This window comes from Epinephelus lanceolatus, chromosome 23 (genome assembly GCF_041903045.1).
Source record: "Epinephelus lanceolatus isolate andai-2023 chromosome 23, ASM4190304v1, whole genome shotgun sequence".
NCBI classification, from domain to species: Eukaryota; Metazoa; Chordata; class Actinopteri; order Perciformes; family Serranidae; genus Epinephelus; species Epinephelus lanceolatus.
The window spans coordinates 2,463,835-2,489,241 of NC_135756.1; the positions used below are offsets into that span (position 1 = coordinate 2,463,835).

The 25,407-nt window shown below is 40.5% G+C and overlaps 1 protein-coding gene across 2 annotated transcripts; it reads left to right on the forward strand.

Annotated features, from left to right (window-relative positions):
- Positions 1-5,749: 5,749 nt before the first annotated feature.
- Positions 5,750-24,026, forward strand: LOC117249498 (F-box only protein 15-like). Of its 2 annotated transcripts, XM_033615196.2 has the most exons (11): positions 5,750-5,885; positions 10,054-10,148; positions 12,208-12,291; positions 15,523-15,627; positions 15,765-15,992; positions 18,122-18,310; positions 18,386-18,509; positions 19,983-20,065; positions 20,957-21,102; positions 21,201-21,325; positions 21,683-24,026. In XM_033615196.2, the coding sequence occupies exons 2-11, from the start codon at positions 10,144-10,146 to the stop codon at positions 21,947-21,949; spliced, it is 1,356 nt and encodes a 451-aa protein (XP_033471087.1). In that variant the 5' UTR covers positions 5,750-5,885; positions 10,054-10,143; the 3' UTR covers positions 21,950-24,026. The 2 variants fall into 2 exon arrangements, with proteins under 2 accessions (XP_033471087.1, XP_033471086.1); XM_033615195.2 differs by lacking the exons at positions 5,750-5,885; positions 10,054-10,148 and adding an exon at positions 11,885-12,116 and having other exon boundaries at positions 21,683-24,025.
- Positions 24,027-25,407: the final 1,381 nt, after the last annotated feature.

The following is a 25,407-nucleotide window of genomic DNA, read 5'->3' on the forward strand; positions in this document are numbered from 1 at the left end:
AGAAATTATTTAATTAAATTCAATTATATTAGGGACTGTTCTCACCTTATCAGAGTAGGGGAGAGGCATCGACCTGCAGAGCCACAGTTTCAGGCTGCTCTCACGCCTGCCCTGTTCGGTTCGGTTCGGTTCAGCCAAAGTTTGTTTGCTCCCTTGAGTACTATTCAGACGGGATTAGTTTTACATAGGGATGTGGACTAATGTACAGAAGCGTGTTGCATTCACTTGACAAATAAAAAAAGCCCTATTTTTCTGAGTAATTTATTTATTTTTCTGTTTTTCATGGTATTTTTTTTTCTGTTTTTCTGAGTAATTTTTTCTGTTTTTCGTGGTATTTTTTTTCTGTTTTTCTGAGTAATTTTTTTCTGTTTTTCGGGGTAATTTTTTTTCTGTTTTTCAGGGTAATTTTTTTCTGTGTTTAAGGGTATTTTTTTCTGTTTTTCTGAGTATTTTTTTCTGTTTTTCGGGGTAATTTTTTTTCTGTTTTTCGGGGTAATTTTTTTTCTGTTTTTCAGGGTAATTTTTTTCTGTGTTTAGGGGTATTTTTTTCTGTTTTTCAGGGTAATTTCTTTCTGTTTTTCGGAGTAATTATTTCTGTTTTTCGGGGTAATTTTTTTCTGTGTTTAGGGGTATTTTTTTCTGTTTTTCAGGGTAATTTTTTTCTATTTTTGGAGTAATTATTTCTGTTTTTCAGGGTAATTTTTTCTGTGTTTAGGGGTATTTTTTTCTGTTTTTCAGGGTAATTTTTTTCTGTTTTTCGGAGTAATTTTTTCTGTTTTTCAGGGAAATTCTTTTCTGTGTTTAGGGGTATTTTTTTTCTGTTTTTCAGGGTAATTTTTTTGTTTTTCGGAGTATTTTTTTCTGTTTTTCGGGGTATTTTTTTCTGTTTTTCGGGGTAATTTTTTTCTGTTTTCCACGGTAATTTTTTTCTATTTTTTGGGGTAATTTTTTTCTGTTTTTCGGGGTATTTTTTTCTGTCTTTCAGAGTAATTATTTCTGTTTTTCAGGGTAATTTTTTCTGTGTTTCGGGGTAATTTTTTCTGTCTTTCAGAGTAATTATTTCTGTTTTTCTGAGTATTTTTTTCTGTTTTCCAGGGTAATTTTTTTCTGCTTTTCTGAGTAATTTTTTCTGGTTTTCAGGGTAGTTTTTTTCTGTTTTTCTGAGTAATTTTTTTTCTGTTTTTCTGAGTAATTTTTTCTGTTTTTCAGGGTATTTTTTTTGTGTTTTTCTGAGTAATTATTTCTGTTTTTTGGGGTATTTTTTTCTGTTTTTCAGGGTAAATTTTTTCTGTTTTTTCAGAGTAATTTTTTCTGTTTTTCAGGGTCATTTTTTTCTGTTTTTTGGGGTAATTTTTTTCTGTTTTTCGGGGTATTTTTTTCTGTCTTTCAGAGTAATTATTTCTGTTTTTCTGAGTATTTTTTTTCTGTTTTCCAGGGTAATTTTTTTCTGCTTTTCTGAGTAATTTTTTCTGGTTTTTGGGGTAATTTTTTTTTTTCTGAGTAATTTTTTCTGTTTTTCAGGGTAGTTTTTTTCTGTTTTTCTGAGTAATTTTTTTCTGTTTTTCTGAGTAATTTTTTCTGTTTTTCAGGGTAATTTTTTTTGTGTTTTTCTGAGTAATTATTTCTGTTTTTTGGGGTATTTTTTTTCTGTTTTTCAGGGTAAATTTTTTCTGTTTTTTCGGAGTAATTTTTTCTGTTTTTCAGGGTAATTTTTTTCTGTTTTTCGGAGTAATTTTTTTCTGTGTTTCGGGTTAATTTTTTTCTGTTTTTCAGGGTAATTTTTTTCTGTTTTTCTGAGTAATTTTTTCTGTTTTTCGGGGTATTTTTTCTGTTTTTCAGAGTAATTATTTCTGTTTTTCAGGGTAATTTTTTTTCTGTGTTTCGGGGTAATTTTTTTCTGTTTTTCTGAGTAATTTTTTTCTGTTTTTCGGGGTATTTTTTTCTGTTTTTCGGAGTAATTTTTTCTGTTTTTCAGGGTATTTGTTTTTCTGTTTTTCTGAGTAATTTTTTCTGTGTTTCGGGGTAATTTTTTTTCTGTGTTTCGGGGTATTTTTTTCTGTTTTTCTGAGTAATTTTTTCTGTTTCTTGTGGTAATTTTTTTCTGTTTTTCGGGGTAATTTTTTCTGTTTTTCGGGGTGATTTTTTTCCTGAACGAGGAGATGAGATACTTCAAAATCTCGCGAGAAGCTCCCACCTGGCACCTGCAAGTGACCCCTGCATCCATGGTGACTCCTGCTCATGGATGTATTTTGCATCCGTGCTCCTGCTCCTAGACAATTTCAACTACGGGATCAATAAGGGTAAGGCACGTAATTAGTTACACACAGGGTATGATAATCTAGCTATGTTTTCGACTGCATCCTTCTAGTGTAGGCCTATCGCTCAATGTAACAGGTTAGGTTAATAACAGGTTGTAACAACGTTAGCTGACAAACATGTATGGGCTTGAATTTAACAACCTGTTACTAACCTGTTACACTGAGCGATAGGCCTACACTAGAAGGTTGCAGTCGAAAACATAGCTAGATTATCATACCCTGTGTGTAACTAATTACGTGCCTTAGCCTTATTGATCCCGTAGTTGAAATAGAGTGTGCCAGGGCTGACGTCAAAACCCGGAAGTTTATCATCGCGCTGGTTCCCAGAAGAGAAAGTGAATGTGATTTTTGCACTGCGTTTTGGATTATGTCAGAAAATAAGCTCTGTGGCTAACACAAGTTTATGATACCTACAGGTTTTGTTCAACGAGATAATCTTCACATATGAACACCTTTCATACCGCATTTGAAGCTTAAATGTGATCGCCAGAAGTAAAAAGCTAACGTTAGGCTTTAACGGACTACATGACTACTCCACGGTTGCATGACTCTTGACGTCACCGCCACTAAGCTTTCAACTGATTTCGGCCGCTTTATTTTAAAAACATTGTATAATGGGGAAATCGGACTGTTTAAGCTAAATAAGAAGCTGTAATGGCGGACTGCCAGCACTCTCGCCTGTTCGGGGGTGATGACGTTTAATGTCCCCGACAGGGTTTGTAGTCGTATTGAGCAACTTGTTAGCAACCACCTTTTTTACGACACGTAAAAGCTTCAAAATTCACAAGAAGGGTATTTACTGACGTGTTTTATGTCGTAGAACAAAACCTGAAACTCGCTTAAGTTTTTGTTAACCACAGACCTTATTTGAGGCATTTTACCAAAATCCCATTCAAAAAACGTATTGACTTTTAGACGAGAGAACCGTAAGTGCTAAAAGTGCTAACGGAGTTCCGGGTTTACTGGCACACTCTATTGTCTAGGAGCAGGAGCACAGATGCAAAATACATCCATGAGCAGGAGTCACCATGGATGCAGGGGTCACTTGCAGGTGCCAGGTGGGAGCTTCTCGCGAGATTTTGAAGTATCTTGTCTCCTCGTTCAGGAAAAAAAATACCATGAAAAACAGAAAAATAAACAAATTACTCCAAAAAACAGAAAAAAATTACTCAGAAAAACAGGACTTTTTTTATTTGTCAAGTGAATGCAATACACTTCCGTACTAATGTCAGTTTACCACAGGATGTCTGAAATATAAAAGTCCACTTCACACGGGACAATAAAACTCCATAATTCTACCAGAGATGGGAGTGGTACCTCGGCTTGCACCCTGGTGTCACCTCCCATGTCGCATGTTGCTTCCTGTAAGCATCAGCTGAAGGATAATAATAATCAGTGATCAGCCCAATATGAAATATTGCCCATGATCAGGATTGTGTGCACACAACGATTAGCAATATGGATTTATATTAGGCCGACCTAACACAACCAGAAGTCTCGTGGCTCTGGAAAGTGCTTTCTTCTCCACCTTCTTAATTGGTCTCCCACGTAGGGCTATGCCATCATTAGAAGAATGTCCACTATCACGACTGCCGACAACACCAAATGTTTCTTCAAGCTCCTCCATCAGCAGAAAAACACAGAGGATCATGTTCACACGGGATTAATATTACTCGAGGTATTTTCTCCGGAGCGTTTTACAGAAGTCAAAAGTCGCTGTAATTTTTACTCACATTATCTGTAATGATTACAGACATGCCTCGTTCGGATGAAACTAAAATCCCTGGTAATACTTACTTTACCCCACGTCTCCACATTAAACTAATCCCGTCCGAACAGGGCTTAAATGCAGTTCGTTTGGGCAGGTGTGAACACAGCAAGGAGGTCTCGGTCCGGCTCCAAAGGAACTCTGGTGCGGTTGGTTTGTGGTGAGAAGGTGTTGCGACCTGGATGTGAAGCAACTGCAGTCACATGACACATTGTTTGGGTTAAACATGAGCATGTTACAGTCCTGGAGGATTATTAACGTGCACCTCCTCCTGTACTGCCTTAATATGCACATTCAGCACATCCAATGCATCAAAACATTGTTTTCTAGTTGGAGCCGCGCCTCGTTTTCAAACTGTATGCTTTGACTAAAATGAACAATGACAGCAATATAGTCCACGATGAGCAGCGCTAAAATCAACCTGCGTAGTTGTCCCTCCATTGTGACATTAGAAAGTGTCACATTTATCTTGCAAGTGTACTCTTCTTCAACGTTTGCTTTACTTCCTGGATTTTTCCCACATGGAAATTCTGACCAATCAGTCCATTATGTTTCTACAGTAGAGGAAGTGACCTCTGTGGATGCTTTTGGTAAAAACCTCCTGAACACATGGGAGAAGTTTCAGCTGGCTGCAACCTGCAGTCCTCTCCACTAGATGTCACTAAATCCCACACACTACTCCTTAAGGCCCTGATCACACAGGACGCGTTTTAGCAGCTGGAGGCGTCTTCTTGACATTGATTTTAATGAGAATGAAGCTTTTGTGTTGCTATGCACTTCGCGTTTCTGCGGTCTGGGTGCCTAGCATGTTTGCTGGAGCTGAAAAAACTTCAACTCAGAGCAGAAAAACGCCCCACGTCATCTCTGCCTTTCCCCCATTGTCCAATGGGATGATTTCAGAGGCGGGCCTTCTGTGTTTGTCATGACAACAAGTTTACAGTTGGTAAACAATGGAGGAGAAACTGGTGGTAGTGGTTGCTGGATACCCAGAGCTATACGGCCTGATGATAGACAGCAGGTTGTCAAACTGCCCCTGAGTCGTCCTAAAACCTGCCTGTAAACGTCCATGATGGAGGAGAAGCTCCTGGACCAACTGGTGGTACTCCCCATGATCCAGCCTCTTTTTTAGGGTCTCATGTACCCACACAGATCTCTGTTTATCTGCTGACAGCCTCTCACCCTCAACCAGAGCTACAGACAGTACCCTCTGCCTCAACATGGCAGCAGCTACACACTGATTACTGCAGGATACACACAATATATTAACAGTAGAGTAATAACAAGGGAAGGGTAAGGACGTGATGGTGTGGTTGCCTGGTAACAATAAACTAACTTTTTAACTAACTTTTGCAGCCTGCAGAACACATCCTGTGTGATCAGGGCCTTGAGTTACAATCGAGCAGCAAATCAAAAGGTTTTGTCCAGAGACCTAATGAAGTCATTCACTAGTACTGAGAGCATTTAAAGAGTTAATTCTTGACCTTGGAAAAAGCGGTTTGACTAAAACTAACAAATTCAATCTTAACTCAAGGTCTACTTACTGCCGAAGATCAGAGCTCTGAACCAGCAGGCCAGTGAACACATCTTTACTGACAGCAGTTATCAAACGGCAGGAAACCATGGCAACAACACCGACGCGTCACACTGAGTAATATACCGATTTCTCTTCTGCGCATGCGCTGGCGTTGTGTGTGTCCGTCTGCAGCTCTACTGTTTTTTTTTCTATTTTATCCAGTTTTTAATCCAGAATTTAACGCCACACTTTTAGACCCTGCCTGTCCTGCACCTGTTTTAACAAGGTAATATTTTATTCACCTGTCAGCTGATACCGGACTGCCTCCCGCTGCTAGCTTAGTAGCTTAGCTAGCTTAGCCTAGCTTTGTTTTTAGCCTGGTGGCTAGGCTAGCCGCGTCTCTACTCAGGTTTCTAATGAATTCTGCTTATTTATTTTACTCTGACATTCTCATCTGAGTGGGTGCAGAAGCTGAGCTCTCTGCTGGGTGTACGGACAGTAACTTACTCAGCCCGTCCACTCGTGGGTTCTTCACTTGAGAGACCGGACTGCTAACACTTGCTAGCTGTCGGTGCTAGCATGGCTCCTGCTCAACTGTCCTTCTTTAAATCTAAACTTTTGTCCTTGGAGAAGCTCTTTCACAAACTTTTAGTCTCAGATCGTGTCCTGACTACCTGATGTGGAGTTAGCTGATGACCTCTGACTCCCTCCTCCCTCCAAGTCGTCGGCGGTCCCCTCCTCCCCCTGGGTCAAGGGGGAACTCTCTTTCCCAGATCCCTTGCATCCCCCCTTCCATCTTCACAGTGCTGACCAGTCGTTATGGCTTTATGAACCACTTTGACTCGTTGTGGAAACAGTCTGACCTGTGATCACCTACATCTGAACAATAAGGGAATCAAACTTGGCCTTCAGTTTCTCCTGCCATCTACTCAGTCTTACTGTCTGACACTGTGAAAGATGAAGACAGACTTCCATGTCCTGATCTGCAGGAAAATACCCCACATACCCCACTCTTTTACCTGCTGTATGTACAGTGAGCGCCCCATGTATGGAAGACCAGGTGGGCCAAAAATGCTCTTACTACCTCTCCATCCCTGTCATTGTCACCCTCAGAACATGTAGACAGCGATAGATATAGAGATGTACAGATATATGAGGCCTATTCTGGGGGGAAACAATATTAATAGCCTGAATAGATAAAAAGATTTAAATCATTTTCCAGCAGTAGATTCATTCGAAAGACTGACAGATGCAAAACGACGTTTATAGTCATGTTATAGTTCAGTGTCCTGAGCTGCAAACCTTTAAACCTCTGCAGCTCCACTGCTGTGTGCACAAAGTTAACGTACACTCCTGTTGTTTATTGATGTCATTTTTCATTCACATGTTGTGCAGCTGTTTATTCTCAAACTTTGCGTGTTATTTTAATCACAGTCTGTTTTCATAAAAGTACCCATGATCCTGAATAAATTTGTCGAAGGTGCATTCAGTCATTACAGCCCCACTCTGTGGAACAGTCTCCGTTACTGCATCATCCTTTAAAGTCAAGCTTAGACCTACCTGTTCTCTCTCTGTCTATTTGTCTCCACCCCAATTCAATTTAATAAGCTTTACAATTCAAGACAGTGAAAATTTTTAAAGAAAAAAATGTATTATTACAAATGCATAAACATTTAAAGACAATAAACTAGTATTTCCTGAATTATGTTTATCTGGTGTTGCTCTTAAAGTGTGTAATGAGATTAAATATCTCAGCCATCATAGTGTCAATGATTTATCTGATGACAAAGACAGGCAGTGTCACAAGTTGTATGCACAAGCTCTAATATGCTGCTTGCAAATTCAGTTTATGTTCAGTTAGTGTGAAGGGAGCTCTTTGTATTTTTGCACTCTGCTGTATACTGCCCACTTGTGGCGCTCCTGTGGGAAGAGCAACATGCAGAGACTTAATGTGGCCTGTGATGATGGAATGAGACTGCTTCTTAAACTTCCATGATGGTGCAGTGCCAGCCAGATGTTTGTAAGTGTTGATGACGTGCCTATGTTCTGCTTTATTACATAATCTTATATATGACTATATCTCAGTCAGGTTTTCATCCAGACTGTGGAGCCACTGGCTCTCCAGCGTGTGTGGATGCAGTTTAATGAATTTTGTCCATTTTTATGAACTTGCATAATATTGTGATGGTATTTCCTGTCTTTTTTAAAATATTTTTTTCATATATTGGATTTATTATGTCATAGTTTTGTACATGGATGATTGTCTGTTTTTTATGTGGTATGCTATGGACCTTTCTCTGTGTCCTTTAAGTTATTATTATTATTATTTTAAATCTTAAAGGGATAGTGCAGCCAAAAATGTAAATTCAGCCATTATCTCCTCACCCATATGCCGAGGGAGGCTCAGGTGAAGTTTTAGAGTCCTCACATCACTTGCAGAGATCCAAGGGGAGAGGAGGTAGCAACACAACTCCACCTAATGGAGGCTGACGGCGCCCCAGATTCAAACGTCCAAAAACACATCATTGAAACCACAAAATATCTCCATACTGCTCGTCCGTAGTGATCCTCGGCATATGGGTGAGTAGATAATGGCTGAATTTTCATTTTTGGGTGCACTATCCCTTTAAAGGAGAGAAAAACGTATGAGGTGAATGTGTACTGTCTGTTAAAAGCCAAATAGCATTGAAGTTAGTTTTGGGTTTTTGTGGTAGATGTCCAATAGTTGATGTAGTTTTCTTCTTCTTTAGCTATTATTTATTTTGGCTTGTTTTTAGGTGTTTGTAGAATTTGATTGCTCTTTGTTGAATCCTAATTAAAAGGGAGAATTGGCCAAGTTCAGCTCGGCATCCATTGTTTGGGGTGTTCCTGTGGACTTTGAGTATATTCTCACAGATGTGTGTGTGTGTGTGTGTGTGTGTAGGACATCAGCTGGGTGTGTTGGAGCCAGATTCTAACAGGTGCATCTATGTTTGAAGACTTTTTTAGACAGATTGAAACTTGTTGTTGAGGTTTTTTGAGTCCTAAATATGTGCAGCTGTGTGTGTGTTCTATGTCAGCAGAGCCCAGTAGGAACCTGATTGGGTTCCCCTGACACTGGGGCATTTCTGGAAGACCATAATTCTAGTTTTCCAGATTAACCATCAGGACTCGGGTGTGACAGAAGTTTTGCAGATGATCCAGTTGCTGTTATAATGCTTCTTCAGATGGAGCGAACAATATTAGATCATCTGCAAACAGTAAGCATTTAATTTCTGCGTCAGAAAGGCTGAGACCAGAGATATCTGACTGTTCTAGTTAAACAGTGGGGCTGAGACTGCAGCCCTGCTCCCCCCCCTCTGTTTAGGGGACGGAATCTGTTTCCATGTTGTCAGTTTTCACAGCACATTTATTATTGAGCTTACTTTGTATGAAATGAGCTTTATAAATAAAATCTGATCGACTGATTGATTGGAGTAATGATGAAACCAAAGATACTCACCAGGAGAGAGTTAAACCACAGAGTCCCAGAAAACAGAGGATGATGCTGAAGGTGAAGCAGAGCAGAGCGATGTTCTTCATCTCTGCCTCGTCCACTGTTCTCCATAAGAGGACATCATCACCTACACTGTGTGTGATTGTTTATTTGGCTGCTTGGAGACCAACAACACGTTTACATCAGAGACACAGGAGAGCGCTCTCACTGTCGCTTCCAGGCAGTGTCGTGTTGACAGTAAAGTTTCAGTCAGCGTGTGTGTGTGTGTGTGTGTGTGTGTGTGTGTGTGTGTGTGTGTGTGTGCGTGGTCTCAGGTTTCACAGCTTTTAGTTGAATTACAGAGGGACTTGTGTAACACACACACCAGCAGAACCAACTAAGGCCCTGGTCACACAGACAGCACTTTGCAGGTTGCGAACCGTGAGTCGCGCCACACTGCATTCTTTTAATTAAATGACACCAGTGAAAAAACAAAACACTTGTTGCACCTTTTTATTGTTGCCAGGCAACCACAGACTCATCTCTGTACCCTAACCTCCCTGTGTAATCAATCTACAGTTTATGTATCCTGCAGTAATCAGTGTGTAGCTGCTGCCATGTTGAGGCAGAGGGTGCTGTCTGTAGCTCTGGTTGAGGGTGAGAGGCTGTCAGCAGATAAACAGAGATCTGTGTGGGTACATGAGACCCTAAAAAAGAGGCTGGATCATGGGGAGTACCACCAGTTGGTCCAGGAGCTTCTCCTCCATCATGGACGTTTACAGGCAGATTTTAGGATGACTCAGGGGCAGTTTGACAACCTGCTGTCTATCATCAGGCCGTATAGCTCTGGGTATCCAGCAACCACTACCACCAGTTTCTCCTCCATTGTTTACCAACTGTAAACTTGTTGTCGTGACCACCACAGAAGAAGAAGAATTAAGAATGAAGCACAGGACATCACCACTCCTTCTTTGTAAATGTTTATTTTAATGTTTTCCAGGTGAAACAGCTGAAACGTGAAGTTTGGTGTGAAGGGGGACGTGAAGTAACGAACAGCCTGCTGTTGAAAGAGTTCAACTGCACATTAAAAATGAGGTGGGTTTGAGTCTCCATGACATAATGTGGTATAGTGTGTGTAAAATGGGCTCTCACTTCTTTCTAAAAGCTTGTCGAACATAGTTAACCCACTTCTACCATAGAATAGAATGACGTGTGCAGGATTAGTCAGATTTAAAATAATTCCTCTAATTGTCTCGCCTTATTGACAATGTTCCTCCCGCAATGTTATTTTTCCTTATTTATCTTACTATATAATGACAAAAACTCTGTGTGTGTGTGTGTTCCACGTTTTTCTCCTCACTGACTTGGTCAATCCATGTGAAATTTGGCACAGTGGTAGAGGGTCATGGGAGGATGCCAATGAAGCAATATTACATCAATTGGCCAAAGGGGGGCGCTATAGCAACCCATTGAAATGTCAAACTTTGAATGGGCATATCTCATGCCCCGTATGTCGTAGAGACATGAAACTTTGCACAGAGATGCCTCTCCTCATGAGGAACACATTTGCCTCAAGAACCCATAACTTCCGCTTATATAGATTTTCCGCCATTTTGAATTTTTTGAAAAACACTTCAAATGGATCTCTTCCTAGGAAGTTTGAGCGATCTGCATGAAACTGGGTGAACATAATCTAGGGACCAATATCTAAAGTTCCCTCTTGGCAAAAGTTGGAAAACTTACTAAAACTGAGCTTCTATAAGGCAATGAATATTGCGGAGGGCGTGGCTCATCACATAAAGGTGTATAACATCTCAAGGGTTTCACCCATCACCACGCAACTTTGTAGGCATATGACCACACATAATCTGAGGGGACCCCTCCATTATTGACCCCATCAAACAAAATGGGGGCGCTAGAGAGCTCATTTCTTATCTAGGCCTAACCGCCATATGGATTTTTACTAAACTTGGTAGATATGTAGAACAGGACGCCTCAAGGTGACTGGAGAAATTTAACTCTAATTGGCAACTGGGTGGCGCTATAACAACAGAAAAATGCTTCAAAATGGCTAAAATGCGACCGATCGCTGCGGCTCCCCCTGTGGACCAATGTTGGTGTTTTCTAATTTGTGGTATGACTAAGTCATGGTATGGTATGCTGTACTCAATGGGTATGGACTACTTAAAATAATTCCTCAAATTTAGCACAAGTAGGTAAAACTGCCATGCCCCAATCATGTTTGCTCAACTTCAGTAACAAATATAAATTACAGAAATCAAACATGTTATACATTTTTTCATTTTCATTGTATAGCCTTATTTATAATATTCCCCACCAAATGTTATTTTTCATTTTTTATATATTTTTAATGCTTAAAATTTGGTAGAGAAAGATTTCCACACACATCTCTGCTGCACTTCACTTTATTGCTGAGCTTTCGGTCTATTAAACCTACATCAGAGCATTTGTGTAATTTCTACAGTTATTTACCACCACACAGTAAGATACTGTAATCTGTTGTGACAGTAAAAAGCTGCAGTTTCCACTGCATCATGGGTAATGTGGCTGTCTTATACACTGTATACAGAGAGTTACTGTATGTAAGCTTTCTCTAGTACACAGAATGGGATAGTTTTACATTATGGCAAATATCTATCAGAGATCAATTAACCACTCTGCAAACCATAAAGGACAGAAAAATCCCTCATTCACTGGCGCCTTCATTAATCAATAAATCCAGAATCATAACTACACTGCCCTCTAGCGGTGTGGCTGCGCTATTGACCAAATAAAGTCAAGGTGACCGGAAGTCATTTCGGCTGCGTGATTGGCGACGGCAGCTTCGAGAAGAGCCAAGATGGCGGCGGGACGAGGGGAGTTTTTTCGGAGTTTAATTGAGGGTTTAGAGAGGAAATCCGTCCAGCCGGCTCCGGTTGGACAACAGCAGGGTCGTGGTAGAGGAAAGCCGGGTACGGCCGGAGGACGGTCGGGTCCGGGTACAGGACAGAGGAGGAGACAACGGGAGGCAGCACCGAGCTCTGTTAGCGGGAACAGCCTCAGGTAACATGGCGGATAGCACCAGGGACAACACCGAAGATTCACGTCGAGGAGATTAAATGTTAATATTATCTGTTTTTATTTTGTGTCTCAGCCGCCCGGACCCGAGAGCAGAGGGAAATAAATCACATTTTCCCCACATTAAAACGTCTCCATCCAGGAACAACTTCATAGAAAGGTAAGCTAATGTTAGCTCGTCTCTGCCGCCATTAACGGTGTCAAATTATAACTTTATTGTTCCTTACAGAGACAAAGTTAAAGGACACTGCAGATTATATTTTATATTTCTTATTTATAACATTTAATTGACTAAAAACAATTAATACATTTAATTTAAATTGTTTAATTTTATGTTTATTGGTAATTAATTCATTGATTGATTGTGTCGCCTGGTTGGCCAATTGATCTGCAACTACACTCACCGTCCACATTATTAGGTACACCTGTTCAACGGCTCCTTAGCGCAGATAGCTAGTTGACAATCACGTGGCAGCAGCTCAGTGCATGTAGTCATGATGAAGAAAGGTGATTAAAGTGACTTTGAACGTGGCATGGTGGTTGGTGCCAAACTATTCTCCTCTGTCATCACGCTGTAACCTGTGACAGGCTGTTAAGATACATAACTGTCCAACACTCACATGCATGGAGTTTTCTGTTGAGCTGCGAGAGTCATTTTCACATTTTAAATCTGCTCACATATCATACTAGTGTTTACAGCACACGCTCGTCAGAAAAAATACTATTAACCACTCCTTCAACAAGAACAGAACTTTGTAAAACAACTTTCTCTTCATATGCACCATACGCCTGGAGTGAACTCCAAAACACCTCAAATCTGGAGTCACTTCCACCTTTCAACATATTTAAAAAGCTCTAGCATTACTGAACAGTGTCACTGCTTCTAACCTGGTGCCTTTCAATAGTATGTCTGTTTTACCTTGTTATGTGTCTTACTGAGTGTAATGTGTTCTCATTGACTTTGTGTTCTCGTGGTTTTAGTATGTGTCCATTGTCTTGTCTTTTGTGTACTTGTAACTTTTGCCGCCAGTCTTGGCCGGGACTCCCTGGAAGAAGAGTTACTGTAACTCAGTGGGACCCTTCCTGGTTAAATGAAGGTTAAATAAATAAATGTAAGTTCTTGCTAATATACTCTAAATAATGATCTCAGCCTCCAGTCCTCTGTCAGATGATGTTAGGGTCACATATGAATCACTGACCTTGAAGTCACAGGTTAACGCCACCCTTCCTGCTGTACTCAAAGATTCCTCAGCTTTAAAGTCCATTCTTACTGAGGGTGAATATCCGCGTGGATTATTCTCCCGGAAAATATAAAAGCTGATTTCCGCCCAGACTTTGACCCCTGTGGAATTCGCCGGCGGAACTACACAGCTGGGCCAATGAAATTGTTTGTTAATAGTGACGACGCACAGACCCGGGAGAGTCCAAAATCCGGTCAGGCAGGACAGTATGAGAGACAGGTTGATAAACCTCGTTTCACAGCACCCCGTCATTTTTGATAAAAGACGGGGTGATTTTATGAACAATGAATTAAAGGATAACGTCTGGCAGTCCATTGTCCAGCTTGGTGGCTGCGGTGAGAGTGGTAAGTGCTAAAGAAAGTTGATGTTGACGCTTGTTAAACCTTAGCTTGCTAGCTAGTGCTAGCTAAGTTAATGTAAATGACAATAATGTCATTGTCGCTGCTGCTGCTGCTGCTACTCTTGTCCATGTTCCCACACTGTGTGGACTTGGAACACAACAACGCGAAATTACACACTGCGTCTGTACCGTGACTGTGTGTGTCCGGTTTAAACGCGGAAAAGCGCTGTGCAAATATTCCGCAAATCCATCCCGCATTTCTGCATCGCGGCAGTGAGAATGAACCTTTATGCTTCACTTCTCTGTAGAGCTTGCAGATTAACTGGTGACAGAGACAGATGTGTGGTAGGCGTGGCCTTTGGCGTGGCCTTTTGCTGGCGTTGTTGCAACAAATTGAATAAATAAGATCAATAATGAATAAGCTGTGGGACTAAAATGGATAATTAATATGAATGATGTGCCAGTAGGAACAGTTCCATGTCCACTTGGTCTGATTGAGGAGTCTAATTGCTGTGGGGAAAAACCAAGCCAAAAGCCAAGTGGTCCTTGTTTGTAACGTCACAATTGTATGGACTTATATCGCATGACTACAACATATATATCATATATATCTCAACTCTCTCACATTTTGAATCCATTAGGTTTTTATCACTGTGAAACCTTTACTGAATGTCACACAGGATGCTCTCCTGGCTCTCGTCTTGGCTTGATATCGCCGTGGCTCAACGTTACTTTGGAGGGCTTCAGTGGATCACTTGAACCATTAATAAAATGAATGTCCAGCAAACCTTTCTTATCATCATGTTTCAAATGACAGCGCTAAATGAAGGTAAAAGAGGTGTGACGCATTCAAAATGTTCATTTCCTGTTTAGCTGACAACAGGTTCTCAAAGGCCACGCCTACCACACATCTGTCTCTGTCACCAGTTAATCCAGCCACCAGTTCACCTGGCACAACAGCTGTGATGGTGAAAAAACATGGGGGCGGAGTCACATACCTGGGTTCACGTGTTTTTAGCATGTAACAAAAGCCTTGGTTTCATCAGCTGTATGGACGCAGATCTTCGCACATGAAGTAGGTGATGGACTGTGTTATTTTCTTTCTTTCTCACAGTTGATGGTAGTTTCATCGAGCTCAGAGTGTCCAGTGTTGGTTGATTTTTAGCGTTAGCTTGGCCGTCAGCAGCTAATGCTATCTCTGGATGGTGGCGTGAGGTGAGCCCTCATGTTTTAGTATTCCCAGAGTATTTTATTCTTATATGACACAGCTGTAAATCACACGTGTCATACCTAGGTCCTCCTTTCCTTCTGTGTTACAAAATCCAAAATGAGTCCAGATGTTTGATTTAAACGCTGATGGCACATTTCTGATTTCTGTCTCCATCTTTGTTTTGATGAACTTCCTGCCAAATGCCGCTGACTGAGACCTCTGCTGACCTCACCAGGACTAATAAAGCAACTGATTTTATTATTCTAGGATCAAAAGTTGTATTATGTGTATTAGGAAAAATAAATGATGTATACAATAAAGGATCGATCCAATATGGCCTCGCAAAATATCGTGATGCTATGCTGCATGGATGTTTTCCCCCACCCCAACTTGTAGTAATCATCTGAAACATGGTGGCTACAGGTGTGGCTACCTGTACATCCTGGCCACTGCATCTTGACACTCTCCACTTTGCCTTCAGCATCTTTGAGCTCACATTTAGTGGAGCTGCAGGCGCACTCTCTTCAGCACTCAGCTGCAGGTGGAATAAAAACAGTGGCATCAGTTCTTCGCAGTAACACCTGGTTACTTCCTTCACAGGCTGCCGCATGAGATCCTGGTGAAGATTTTCTCGTACCTGGATGCCACCTCGCTGTCTTACATCAGCCACGTCAGCAAGCTGTTCTCTGAGCTCTCCAAGGATGAGTAAGTCTGACAGAGTCAACACAGCCCAACATTCAGTAGTTCAGTATTTGAAGTCATAACTGCTCCGCACAGTGCTCGTATGTTTCTAGTACGCTGTAAGTAGCACTTGACTTTGTTTCTACCTTCTGTCATCGCAGTGTCATATGGCGTGGGATTTACATGTCAGAGTTTGGGTGTCGAATGTGGAATCTGAAGCCAGCAGCACCGAGGGTGGACCCAGCGGAGGTGGAGGGTTGCTCGACGGGCCACTGGAAGGAGAAATACTTCAGGACTGTGAATGCGACGGAAATGAACATGTGGAGGAGAGAGATGATAAATGTTCGGCCCTTCACTGGGTTACCGTGGAGGACAGACGGGTTCCTCAGGTACATGAGGTCGTCCGGTTGATCAGTTTTTCCTTTTTAAGGTTTTGTTTACTTTTTGATTTATTTCCTTTTTGCAGATTTTTATTTGTTTGAGTTAATTTCTGTGAAAAACATCACAGAGACTAGAAACTGTCTGTAGATAGATTATCCATCATAATCACATTTAGGGCCCTATTTTTGTGTTTCTGTTTTTCCTGACCCTGAAATGTTCCTCTGTGTAGTGTGTTCAGGCTGTCAGCAAACTTATCATTTTGTTGTTGTTGTTATCACTCTGTGTTCCCTCTCTAAATTCAGAGGTTTTGTAGGTCAGTGAACGCAGCACAGGCAGAACTCTTCATGAGTTCTTCTTCCCTCAGCAGCAGTTTGTGGGGTTTGAGTCGTGGGGCGGATAATTGACCCATGGCTAAGCCCCGCCCTCAAACGTGATGAGCCAATCACAGTGTGTATAGCCATTCCCATACACTGGGACATTCTCTGCCTGGACTTCCATTGAAATGCATTACAGAAAGTCAGTTTGTTCGGTTTTATGAGCTTTTTCTGAGATTTGAAGTTTAAAAATGGTCAAACGGTGTGCATGGGGTACATGCAACTCTGACACAAGGTATCCTGAGAGGCTGGGCGACCAGGTGTATTTTTTACACTTTAAACCACATCTCAAGCGAGAAAAGTGTCTCCTTTGGATAAAGTTGTGTGGTAACGTTAGACCACAACATCAACTCAACGTGAATAAGATTAACAATGATGTCTACATCTGTTCTAAGGTAAGTCAACATTGTGTTTGAGGCAACATATTGTCACTTTGCTGGAAAGAAATATAAAGTTATCTTTAACATCTGTAGCTAACGTTAGCTAAAGTTAGCCTAACGTTAGCTCCTAGCTGCGTTGTTCATCATGTCACCTTGTTTGCTGGGAGTTCATTAGCCTATTTTGTTCTAGTTTTGTACTTTGGTGATCGTACATCATTGTTAGCTGTTGTCCAAAGGGCTCTAGTTAAGCTAACGTTAACTTCTGGAGCTTAGCTTCATTAACTTATCTGTAATGGCAGAGATAACAAAGGTTGGCAAACGTTATGCTGAATGATTCAGTGTAAATACTGTAGCACCAAACTAACGGAGAGACACTCTTGGTAAAGATGGTAAAAAGGCCGTTATCCTTTTCTCATATTCTGAGCCAAAAACCTTAACTTCAGTGGCACTTTAACTTGTTGTCTTTGATGGTGACGGCAACCAGATGCGGTTCACAAGTCTCCAAAAATCATCAGTTGCCTCCTGTGAAATGTCGTGTACTGTGACACCTGCCATAGCGCCGCTCACTGAATGTTGATAGCTTGTCCGAGTGAGTGGAGGGGGCGTGGCTTAGCCATAGGTCAATTGATCAGTAGATCTGATCAGAGCTGAGGCCTGTACTATGAAGCCACTTCAACTTACCCGGGATATTTTCTCATTATCTGGCCTGACTAACCCGTCACATTGGCCGTCTGATAACAGATACTACAAAGCTGGTTGTCAACTAGTTGAGTCAACTCTGGGTTTTCATGTCCAGCCACCAGCGTGTTGATGTGAAAGAGGCAGGCTGTTAATTATGAGTGACATCATCAGATCCATTAATAAAGTAGGCTGCTTCATATCATATGAGATGAAACAGTGAAACAGTAAAATGTCAGTGGTGTGGGATCTAAATGTTTTATATCTTTTGTAAACGGTTTGTGAAGACATCAGCAGCTACTTTCTGACATTATTGACCAAACGATTAATTAAAATAAGGTAGATTGATGATGATAATTAAAAAATAATAATTTTTGAAGCCCACGTTAAGCCAGTGTGGATGTTGGGAAAAGAACAGTGTATTTGTTTGTTGTTTTTGTGTGTGTTTAAAAGTTTGTCCAGCAGCCAAATCTCAAAGGTCACAGGTTAATTCACAGACCTCAGTAACTTTAGTCAGATTGTGTTACCACAGCTCTTCTTTTTCTAAGGCCACTCTCACCTGCTTGAGACGAGTGCTCATGATAAAGGAACAGACTGTCACATCTACATTTGGCTTCTCAGGGCTGTAAATCCAAGTAGCTCCCTAAAACACACGAGAACTTGGGAAACACTACACCTCACTCACATGTTGTGTTTTTTTTCCAGGGAACTGCATGTGAGCTGGGAACTGACGGTGTGTGATCGGCGGGGGCAGGAGGTCACGATGAAGCAGAGCAAAGCGTTGTTCTTCCAGTCCTCTGTGATCGTCCGCTGGAGTGAAGGAAGGTTCCCTAAATACCATCACATCAGAGACATGAAGCTGTACGGAGTCAGGAAGGAGACGCTAAAGACCAGGTGAGATACACTTCCTTCCTCTTGTACAAGGCCTCATCCCTTCCTTCACCACTCCCTCCTCTTCCTCTCCATCAGGCCCGGCTGGCGCTCTCTGATCTTAAAGCTCGACATGAGGACTCGGCCCCCTCGGTTCATTGACAGAGACAAAGCAGTCAAAGTGATGCATCACCAGCCAGGCTTCATCGTAGGCGTCTGGAGGGTGAGTGTTGAGCACATGTTTTAATGGCTGCAACACAAATGGAAATATTCAGCATTTTATTCACACTCATAAAAAGTCAGCCTGACATATCTGTGTTCTGAACCTAACATTAGTCACATGCACGTTAAAATAAATAGTTGAAGAGGTGGTGAGACTGAGGATTGTGCAAACATACTGATGTGTTAATGTGCAGAAGAAGACCAGAGGCCGGGTGTATAAAGCACTTTAAGGTTTTCCTTAAAACCCAGTTAAGGTTTCAGTCGCATAAAACATCCTTAAGTCTTCTCCTTAAAGGGATAGTGCAGCCAAAAATGTAAATTCAGCCATTATCTACTCACCCATATGCCGAGGGAGGCTCAGGTGAAGTTTTAGAGTCCTCACATCACTTGCAGAGATCCAAGGGGAGAGGAGGTAGCAACACAACTCCACCTAATGGAGGCTGACGGCGCCCCAGATTCAAACGTCCAAAAACACATCATTGAAACCACAAAATATCTCCATACTGCTCGTCCGTAGTGATCCAAGTGTCCTGAAGCCCCGACATAAAAAGTTGTTGTGCCCTCTCTGGGCACCGCACTCACGTGTGTGTGTGCTTCTGCATGAGACCAGCAAAAGCATGTGAACATACATGAAGGCAGTGCCCATGTCTCACGGTCTCGTGCAAGCACACACATACATGAGTGCGGTGCCCAGAGAGGCAGTCAGAGCTACAGGCTACAATGAGGCTAAAAACAGAGTTCAAATGAGGTTTTTCCAAACAACTTTTTATGTCGGGGCTTCAGGACACTTGGATCACTACGGACGAGCAGTATGGAGATATTTTGTGGTTTCAATGATGTGTTTTTGGACGTTTGAATCTGGGGCGCCGTCAGCCTCCATTAGGTGGAGTTGTGTTGCTACCTCCTCTCCCCTTGGATCTCTGCAAGTGATGTGAGGACTCTAAAACTTCACCTGAGCCTCCCTCGCCATATGGGTGAGTAGATAATGGCGGAATTTTCAGTTTTGGGTGCACTATCCCTTCAAGGTGGCCTAAAGTTTCTGTCCTTATCTTGGTCTTATACTTTGGGAATTGCTCAGTTTATTGAAGCGATGCACAGAGGACCTTAGGAAACAAAGTAAGGACAAATAGACTAGGGCTGTCAAAATAAATATTTTCACTGTGGAAACAGAAACACTGAACTGAACTGCTCGACAGAAACAGGGCTTTAATGTCTGACCTTGACTAAGGAAGTCTTTTAATAGATTCTGTGCAACACCCTTAAGTAATTTCCTCAGCTAAGGAAAAACTAATCGTTAAGGAGCAAAGTTAAGGTGCTTTGTGCAGACGGCCTCAGCATCACAGGATAGTTGTGTGTAAAAGAAAGTGTTGTGTTTGTTTTTTACCCTGAACAAACCTCCAGTTTGCCATGTTTCTTTAATGTGAACACAAACAGAGATAAATGTAAGTGTGTGTGTGTGTGTGTGTGTGTGTAGGTTGACGGCAGCGTGGCCTTCATCATGGTCAGCCTGCACCTCCACAGGCTGGTGGAGAGGAGTCTGCTGGGATCTCCAGTCTGGTACGTTCAGCTGTCATTAACTCTCTGCTGCTGCTGCTTAAACTGACAGATGTGTATCCAGATGTGAACTCAAACTGCTGAATTTTATCCAGCAAGTTGAGCGCTCCCTCTGCTGGTCACGAGTCACCCCTGCAGCTTCATTAACCAGCTGATCACATGTGAGCAACATTTTCAAATGTTTGGTTATTTCTATAAAAATAGCAATAATGGAAATAATCAGTGTGTAAGTCAATGCAGGGATACTCAGTTTGTTTTCCTGGGGGCCACTTTTACAAAGTGACAGGAGGCTGGGGGCCAGTTCATAAACACACATCGATGCTTTTTTATGCACTCTAGCTCCTCATCTACACACAAAGTACACAAAATTCCCAGTGTAAATCAATTTATTTTCATTGTGAATTAAAAAATGGTGTTTTGTTCACCTGACACCCTGAGCTGTGAGTTCATCACTATTCAGGGAAAACTGACTCAGCATTAAACTCTTTTACAGCAGGTCCTTGAATTCTCATTCATACATGCTAGAAGGATATATAATAGGGCTGGGTGATATGGACAGAAATTCATATCTGTGTATCAGAGTCCGTTCACCCTGAAAATACTCTCTGTATCTGTGTACTTTCTACATGTTCAGTTACAAGTCAAAGACACTTTTGAGATGTCACAAACAATTTTATAAAAACAGAATGATCAAAATAAAACGCAAAGTTTGAAAACTTGTGTGTGCAGAGATGTGTTGAGTGTGTGACAGTAATAACTCCAGCTGTTGTTAAAAGGTCACATCAAGGCAAATAATTACATTTAGATTTAATAAGTTCAGTCACATTTTCTTAAACTTAGCTTTAATCCCATCTTTTATTTGTGCTCCATGTCTTTATCCTGACCTTCCTGCAGCCCGTTCTCTGAGCCTGACGACCCTCCACATGTGGATAACTCCGACCCTGAGTTTGGTCTGCACGGCTACAGTCTGCACGCCCTCCTGCACAAACCCGGCGCTGAGATCATGTCAGAAAACTTCGGCAATCTGTCCTTTAACACGGGTAATGTGATTACAAAATGCAGTCTGATTAACAGGTACTGTGATGACTGTCCTGATTAAGTTGTTAAGACTAAAAGTGTGTTGTGTTGCTGCGAGCAGGTCGTATCCAGCGTGGACTGTTGGAGATGAGGGTCATCAACACCACCGACTTGTTCCATCACAGGCCGCTGTCTGGGAACATCACACTGCCCTGGGTGAGCGGCGCAGTGGAGGGCTCAGTGGAGGTACGTCTGCTCAACACTGTACAGACATGAGGAAGAACACACATAACCAGACCAGGCAGTGTGTTTGAATCACTGCCCTTTATTTAAAAAATAATCTGATTTACTGCCACGACCCATCGTCTGCTCAGCCCTGAGCGAGGTGAAACATCTACATGAACCAGCTGACCATCAAAACTACAGATATTTACACAGAAACTTAAAGAACAGTTTTTTGGCCTGTTTACTTTCCTGCCGAGTCAGACGAGAAGATCGATGACACTTTAGAATATCAAGACACGTGTTGTTTATCGCGATATGAACAATCGCACCTCGCACCTTTTTACGTGAGCTCTGATGGTTCTTTCTTACGCCATGTAGAAATGCTGCATCATGACGTTGACTCTGCTGGACGAGTTCCAGAAACCCTTCTGGTGCCTCAGCTCGCCCATCGTCATCACGCCGGCAGAGAGGCGGCTGTCGTTTGACTATGACGGCGAGCACTTTGTGATGGTGCTCTACCGCACAGACGGCAGGGTGGAGTTAAAGCTGGTGTGGTTAAAGGAGAAGAGGCAGTTTTTTCTTATTGGCTTCAACCTTTTTATTCCTGTTCATAGAGTTAACAAACGTTTCAGCTCTGCCTTCTGAAGTTCAGTTTGAGTTCACGCTTTTATTTCTAATTCAGTTTCCTTGGTTTCAATCAGCATTCCATCAGTTGTTTGTTCATGTGTTTATTTTATAAAAATATTGAGTAAAAAAAAAAAAAATTGTCAGCCTCGTGTTTGTCTGACGAGTTTCAGGAGAAAAAAAATAGTTAGATTTAATTTCAGAAGAAAGGTTTTTAAAAATTTTTATTTGAATTTTGTTCATAATACACAAAGTGTCACTGTTTTTGTTTCTATTACATTTGTAGAGTAAAATACAAATATTACAAAGATCCTGAAAAAACATAAAACTTTAAGTTCACCTTAAATTTCAGTATTTACTGAGAACATCTGAATTTCATTAAGTCAATTGAGCGAGCCTTCTGTGAGAGTAGAAAGACAAAACACGGCCTTGACAGCAGAAATTACAGCAGAAGAAATCACAGCAGTTTCAAAACTTAAATATTATTAAAATGTCCAAAATTATGTTCATAAAATGTCGTAAAAAATATAAATAAAATGTCCGAAAATACATTATTAAAAATATCCGACAAATATTAATAAAATTTCGTAAAAAATATAAAGAAAATGTCTGAAATGATATTAATAAAATGTACGACAAATAACAATTAAATATCCGAAAATATATTGTTAAAATGTCCGACAAATATTAATAAAATGTGGGAAGAAATATTAGTAACATAATTGAAAATATATTATTAAAAATGTCCGAGAAATATTAATAAAATTTCGGGAAAAATATAAATAGAATGTCCAAAATTATGCTAAATGTTGGACAAATATTGATAAAATGTTGGAAAAAATATAAATAAAATGTCCAAAAATATATTATTAAAATGTCTGACAAATAACAATAAAATGTGGGAAAAAATATAAGTAAAATATCCGAAAATATATTATTAAAAATGTTTGGCAAATATTAATAAAATGTCGGAAAAAATATAAATAAAATGTCCGAAATTATATTAATTAAATGTACGACAAATAACAATTAAATATCCGAAAATATATTGTTAAAATGTCCGACAAATATTAATAAAACGTGGGAAGAAGTATTAGTAACATAATTGAAAATATATTATTAAAAATGTCCGACAAATATTAATAAAATTTCAGAAAAAATATAAATAGAATGTCCAAAATCATGTTAAATGTTGGACAAATATTGATAAAATGTTGGAAAAAATATAAATAAAATGTCCAAAAATATATTATTAAAATGTCTGACAAATATTGATTAAAATGCAGGAAAAAATATAAGTAAAATATCCGAAAATATATTTTAAAAATGTCCGACAAATATTAATAAAATGTCGGAAAAAATATAAATAAAATGTCCGAAATTATATTAATAAAATGTACGACAAATAACAATTAAATATTCAAAAATATATTGTTAAAATGTCCGACAAATATTAATAAAATGTGGGAAGAAATATTAGTAACAAAACCGAAAATATATTATTAAAAATGTCCGACATTTTATAAAAACTTTTCAGACATAGAAATAATTCTTTGGACATTTTATTAATGATATTTGGGAAATTTTATCAAAATATTTTCAGACAATTTATAATCATTGGTTGGACATTTTATGAATGATTGTCGAATTATTTATCAACATTTTTTTGGAGATTTTACCAATATTTCGGTCAATTGGACATTTTATATGTGTCAGACATATTATTGATAATATTTCAGGACATTTTATAAATAATATGTTGAACATTTAATTGATAATTTTTCGGATATTTTACTAATATTTTTTCAGACATTTTATTAATTTTTTCAGACATTTTATTGATCATTTTTCGATTATTTTATGAACAGTATTTTTCTATTTTGAGCACAGATCTGAGTCCTTAAATTGCTGTTGGGGTTCTTCTTAATTTACTTTGAAAAAATGTCTGATTTTCGTGAGATGTTCAGTTTCTGACTGTCACAAATTGTGGTTACTGACTAACATTCAGCTGTGTGCCACTGCCTCATATTTCACTACGATGTTACTTCCCTTCTGACTGAAATAAATTGTCAGTACTGACATTTTAACAGTGCACGGTATGTCTTTCTTAATAATCATGGCTTTGCCACACACATTATTAAATGTAACTCATTCAGTGGATTTCAGTACCAACATACAACTGTAGCAGAACAACTGAAATGATGTCATCACGACAGGCATCTGTGTGACATCTGAGTAGGAAAGCGCACTTTGTTAACCCCCCAGTATTACACCGGGTTGTCTTCCCGCGCAGTTGTCGGCTCTCCAAGGTTTGTCTCTGGACCTTGTGTAGCTTTCTGGCAGGTGGCTCCCCCAGGTCCTCCTGCTTGTCTGCCTCTCCTCCAGACACCTCCTGCAGCTCCATCATCACCATGTCCTCGGCCTCTGCAGCAGTGATGTGCGAGACAAAACAATCTTTATACCTTAAACAGTGAAAACAATAATCTTACGCTGGTAGAACATGAGCTGGTCTTAAATTATTATAGTGAGTGTGAGTATTTTACCTCCTAATCACTTATGGTGAATTAGTGTTGGGGATGCCCCACGTTTGAAGCACATCCCCAAACACACCTGCGATGGCTTGGCTAGTGTGTGAACCTGAAACTGTTTTGCATGTAGGACCACTGTCTGCTCTTGGATCCACTGTGCAGTTCAGCTGATGAGAGACACTGGGCTGACACTGCTGGTCTAAATATCAGTGGTGAAGCTGACGGCCCAAATGTCCTGCAACAGGCTGCTGATGTGCTTTTTCCACAAAGTGGTGCAACTTTGGTAACACGGTGTCTGTGACATGGTGACGGCTGGGAGTCTCATACCTGGGCTCCAGCACACTGAGAAGACCTCGACATCCCGTATCATTAAGAACTGACGATGGCTGGTCATCGGGAGCAAAGTACTGGGTGAGTGCCTCTGTTACTGTCTCTGGACATTTTCTCCCACTTCCCACCGTCTGACGCAAAGTGGGCTGTTGCTGTTTCCCGCTGCTAGTGTTAGCGTTAGCATTAGCAAACTCCTTGAACTCGTTGTGGTGTTGGTTCTTCAGATGCTTTGTCAGATCACTTGTGTTGACGGAGTTTTGTCCCTCCTCTTGGCAGTTTAGCAGAGCATAGTTTTACATTTATCTTAAAGAAATCCTCAAACTGTGGACATTGTAAGTATTTTTACAGACAGTCTATGGTCCGCTCCTACGGTGTTACTAGGCGGAATTGACCTATGGCTAAGCCACGCCCCCTCCACTCACTCAGACAAACTATCAACATTCAGTGAGCGGCGCTATGGCAGGTGTCACAGTACACGGCATTTCACAGGAGGCAACTGATGATTTTTGGGGACATAACGATCAGATGTCATTGAGAAGTAACCAAAAGGGCCTAAACTACGCATTGGAGGGATATATTCATCATTTTATTGTTGAGAAGGTCGATGAAAAGCTTAAATTA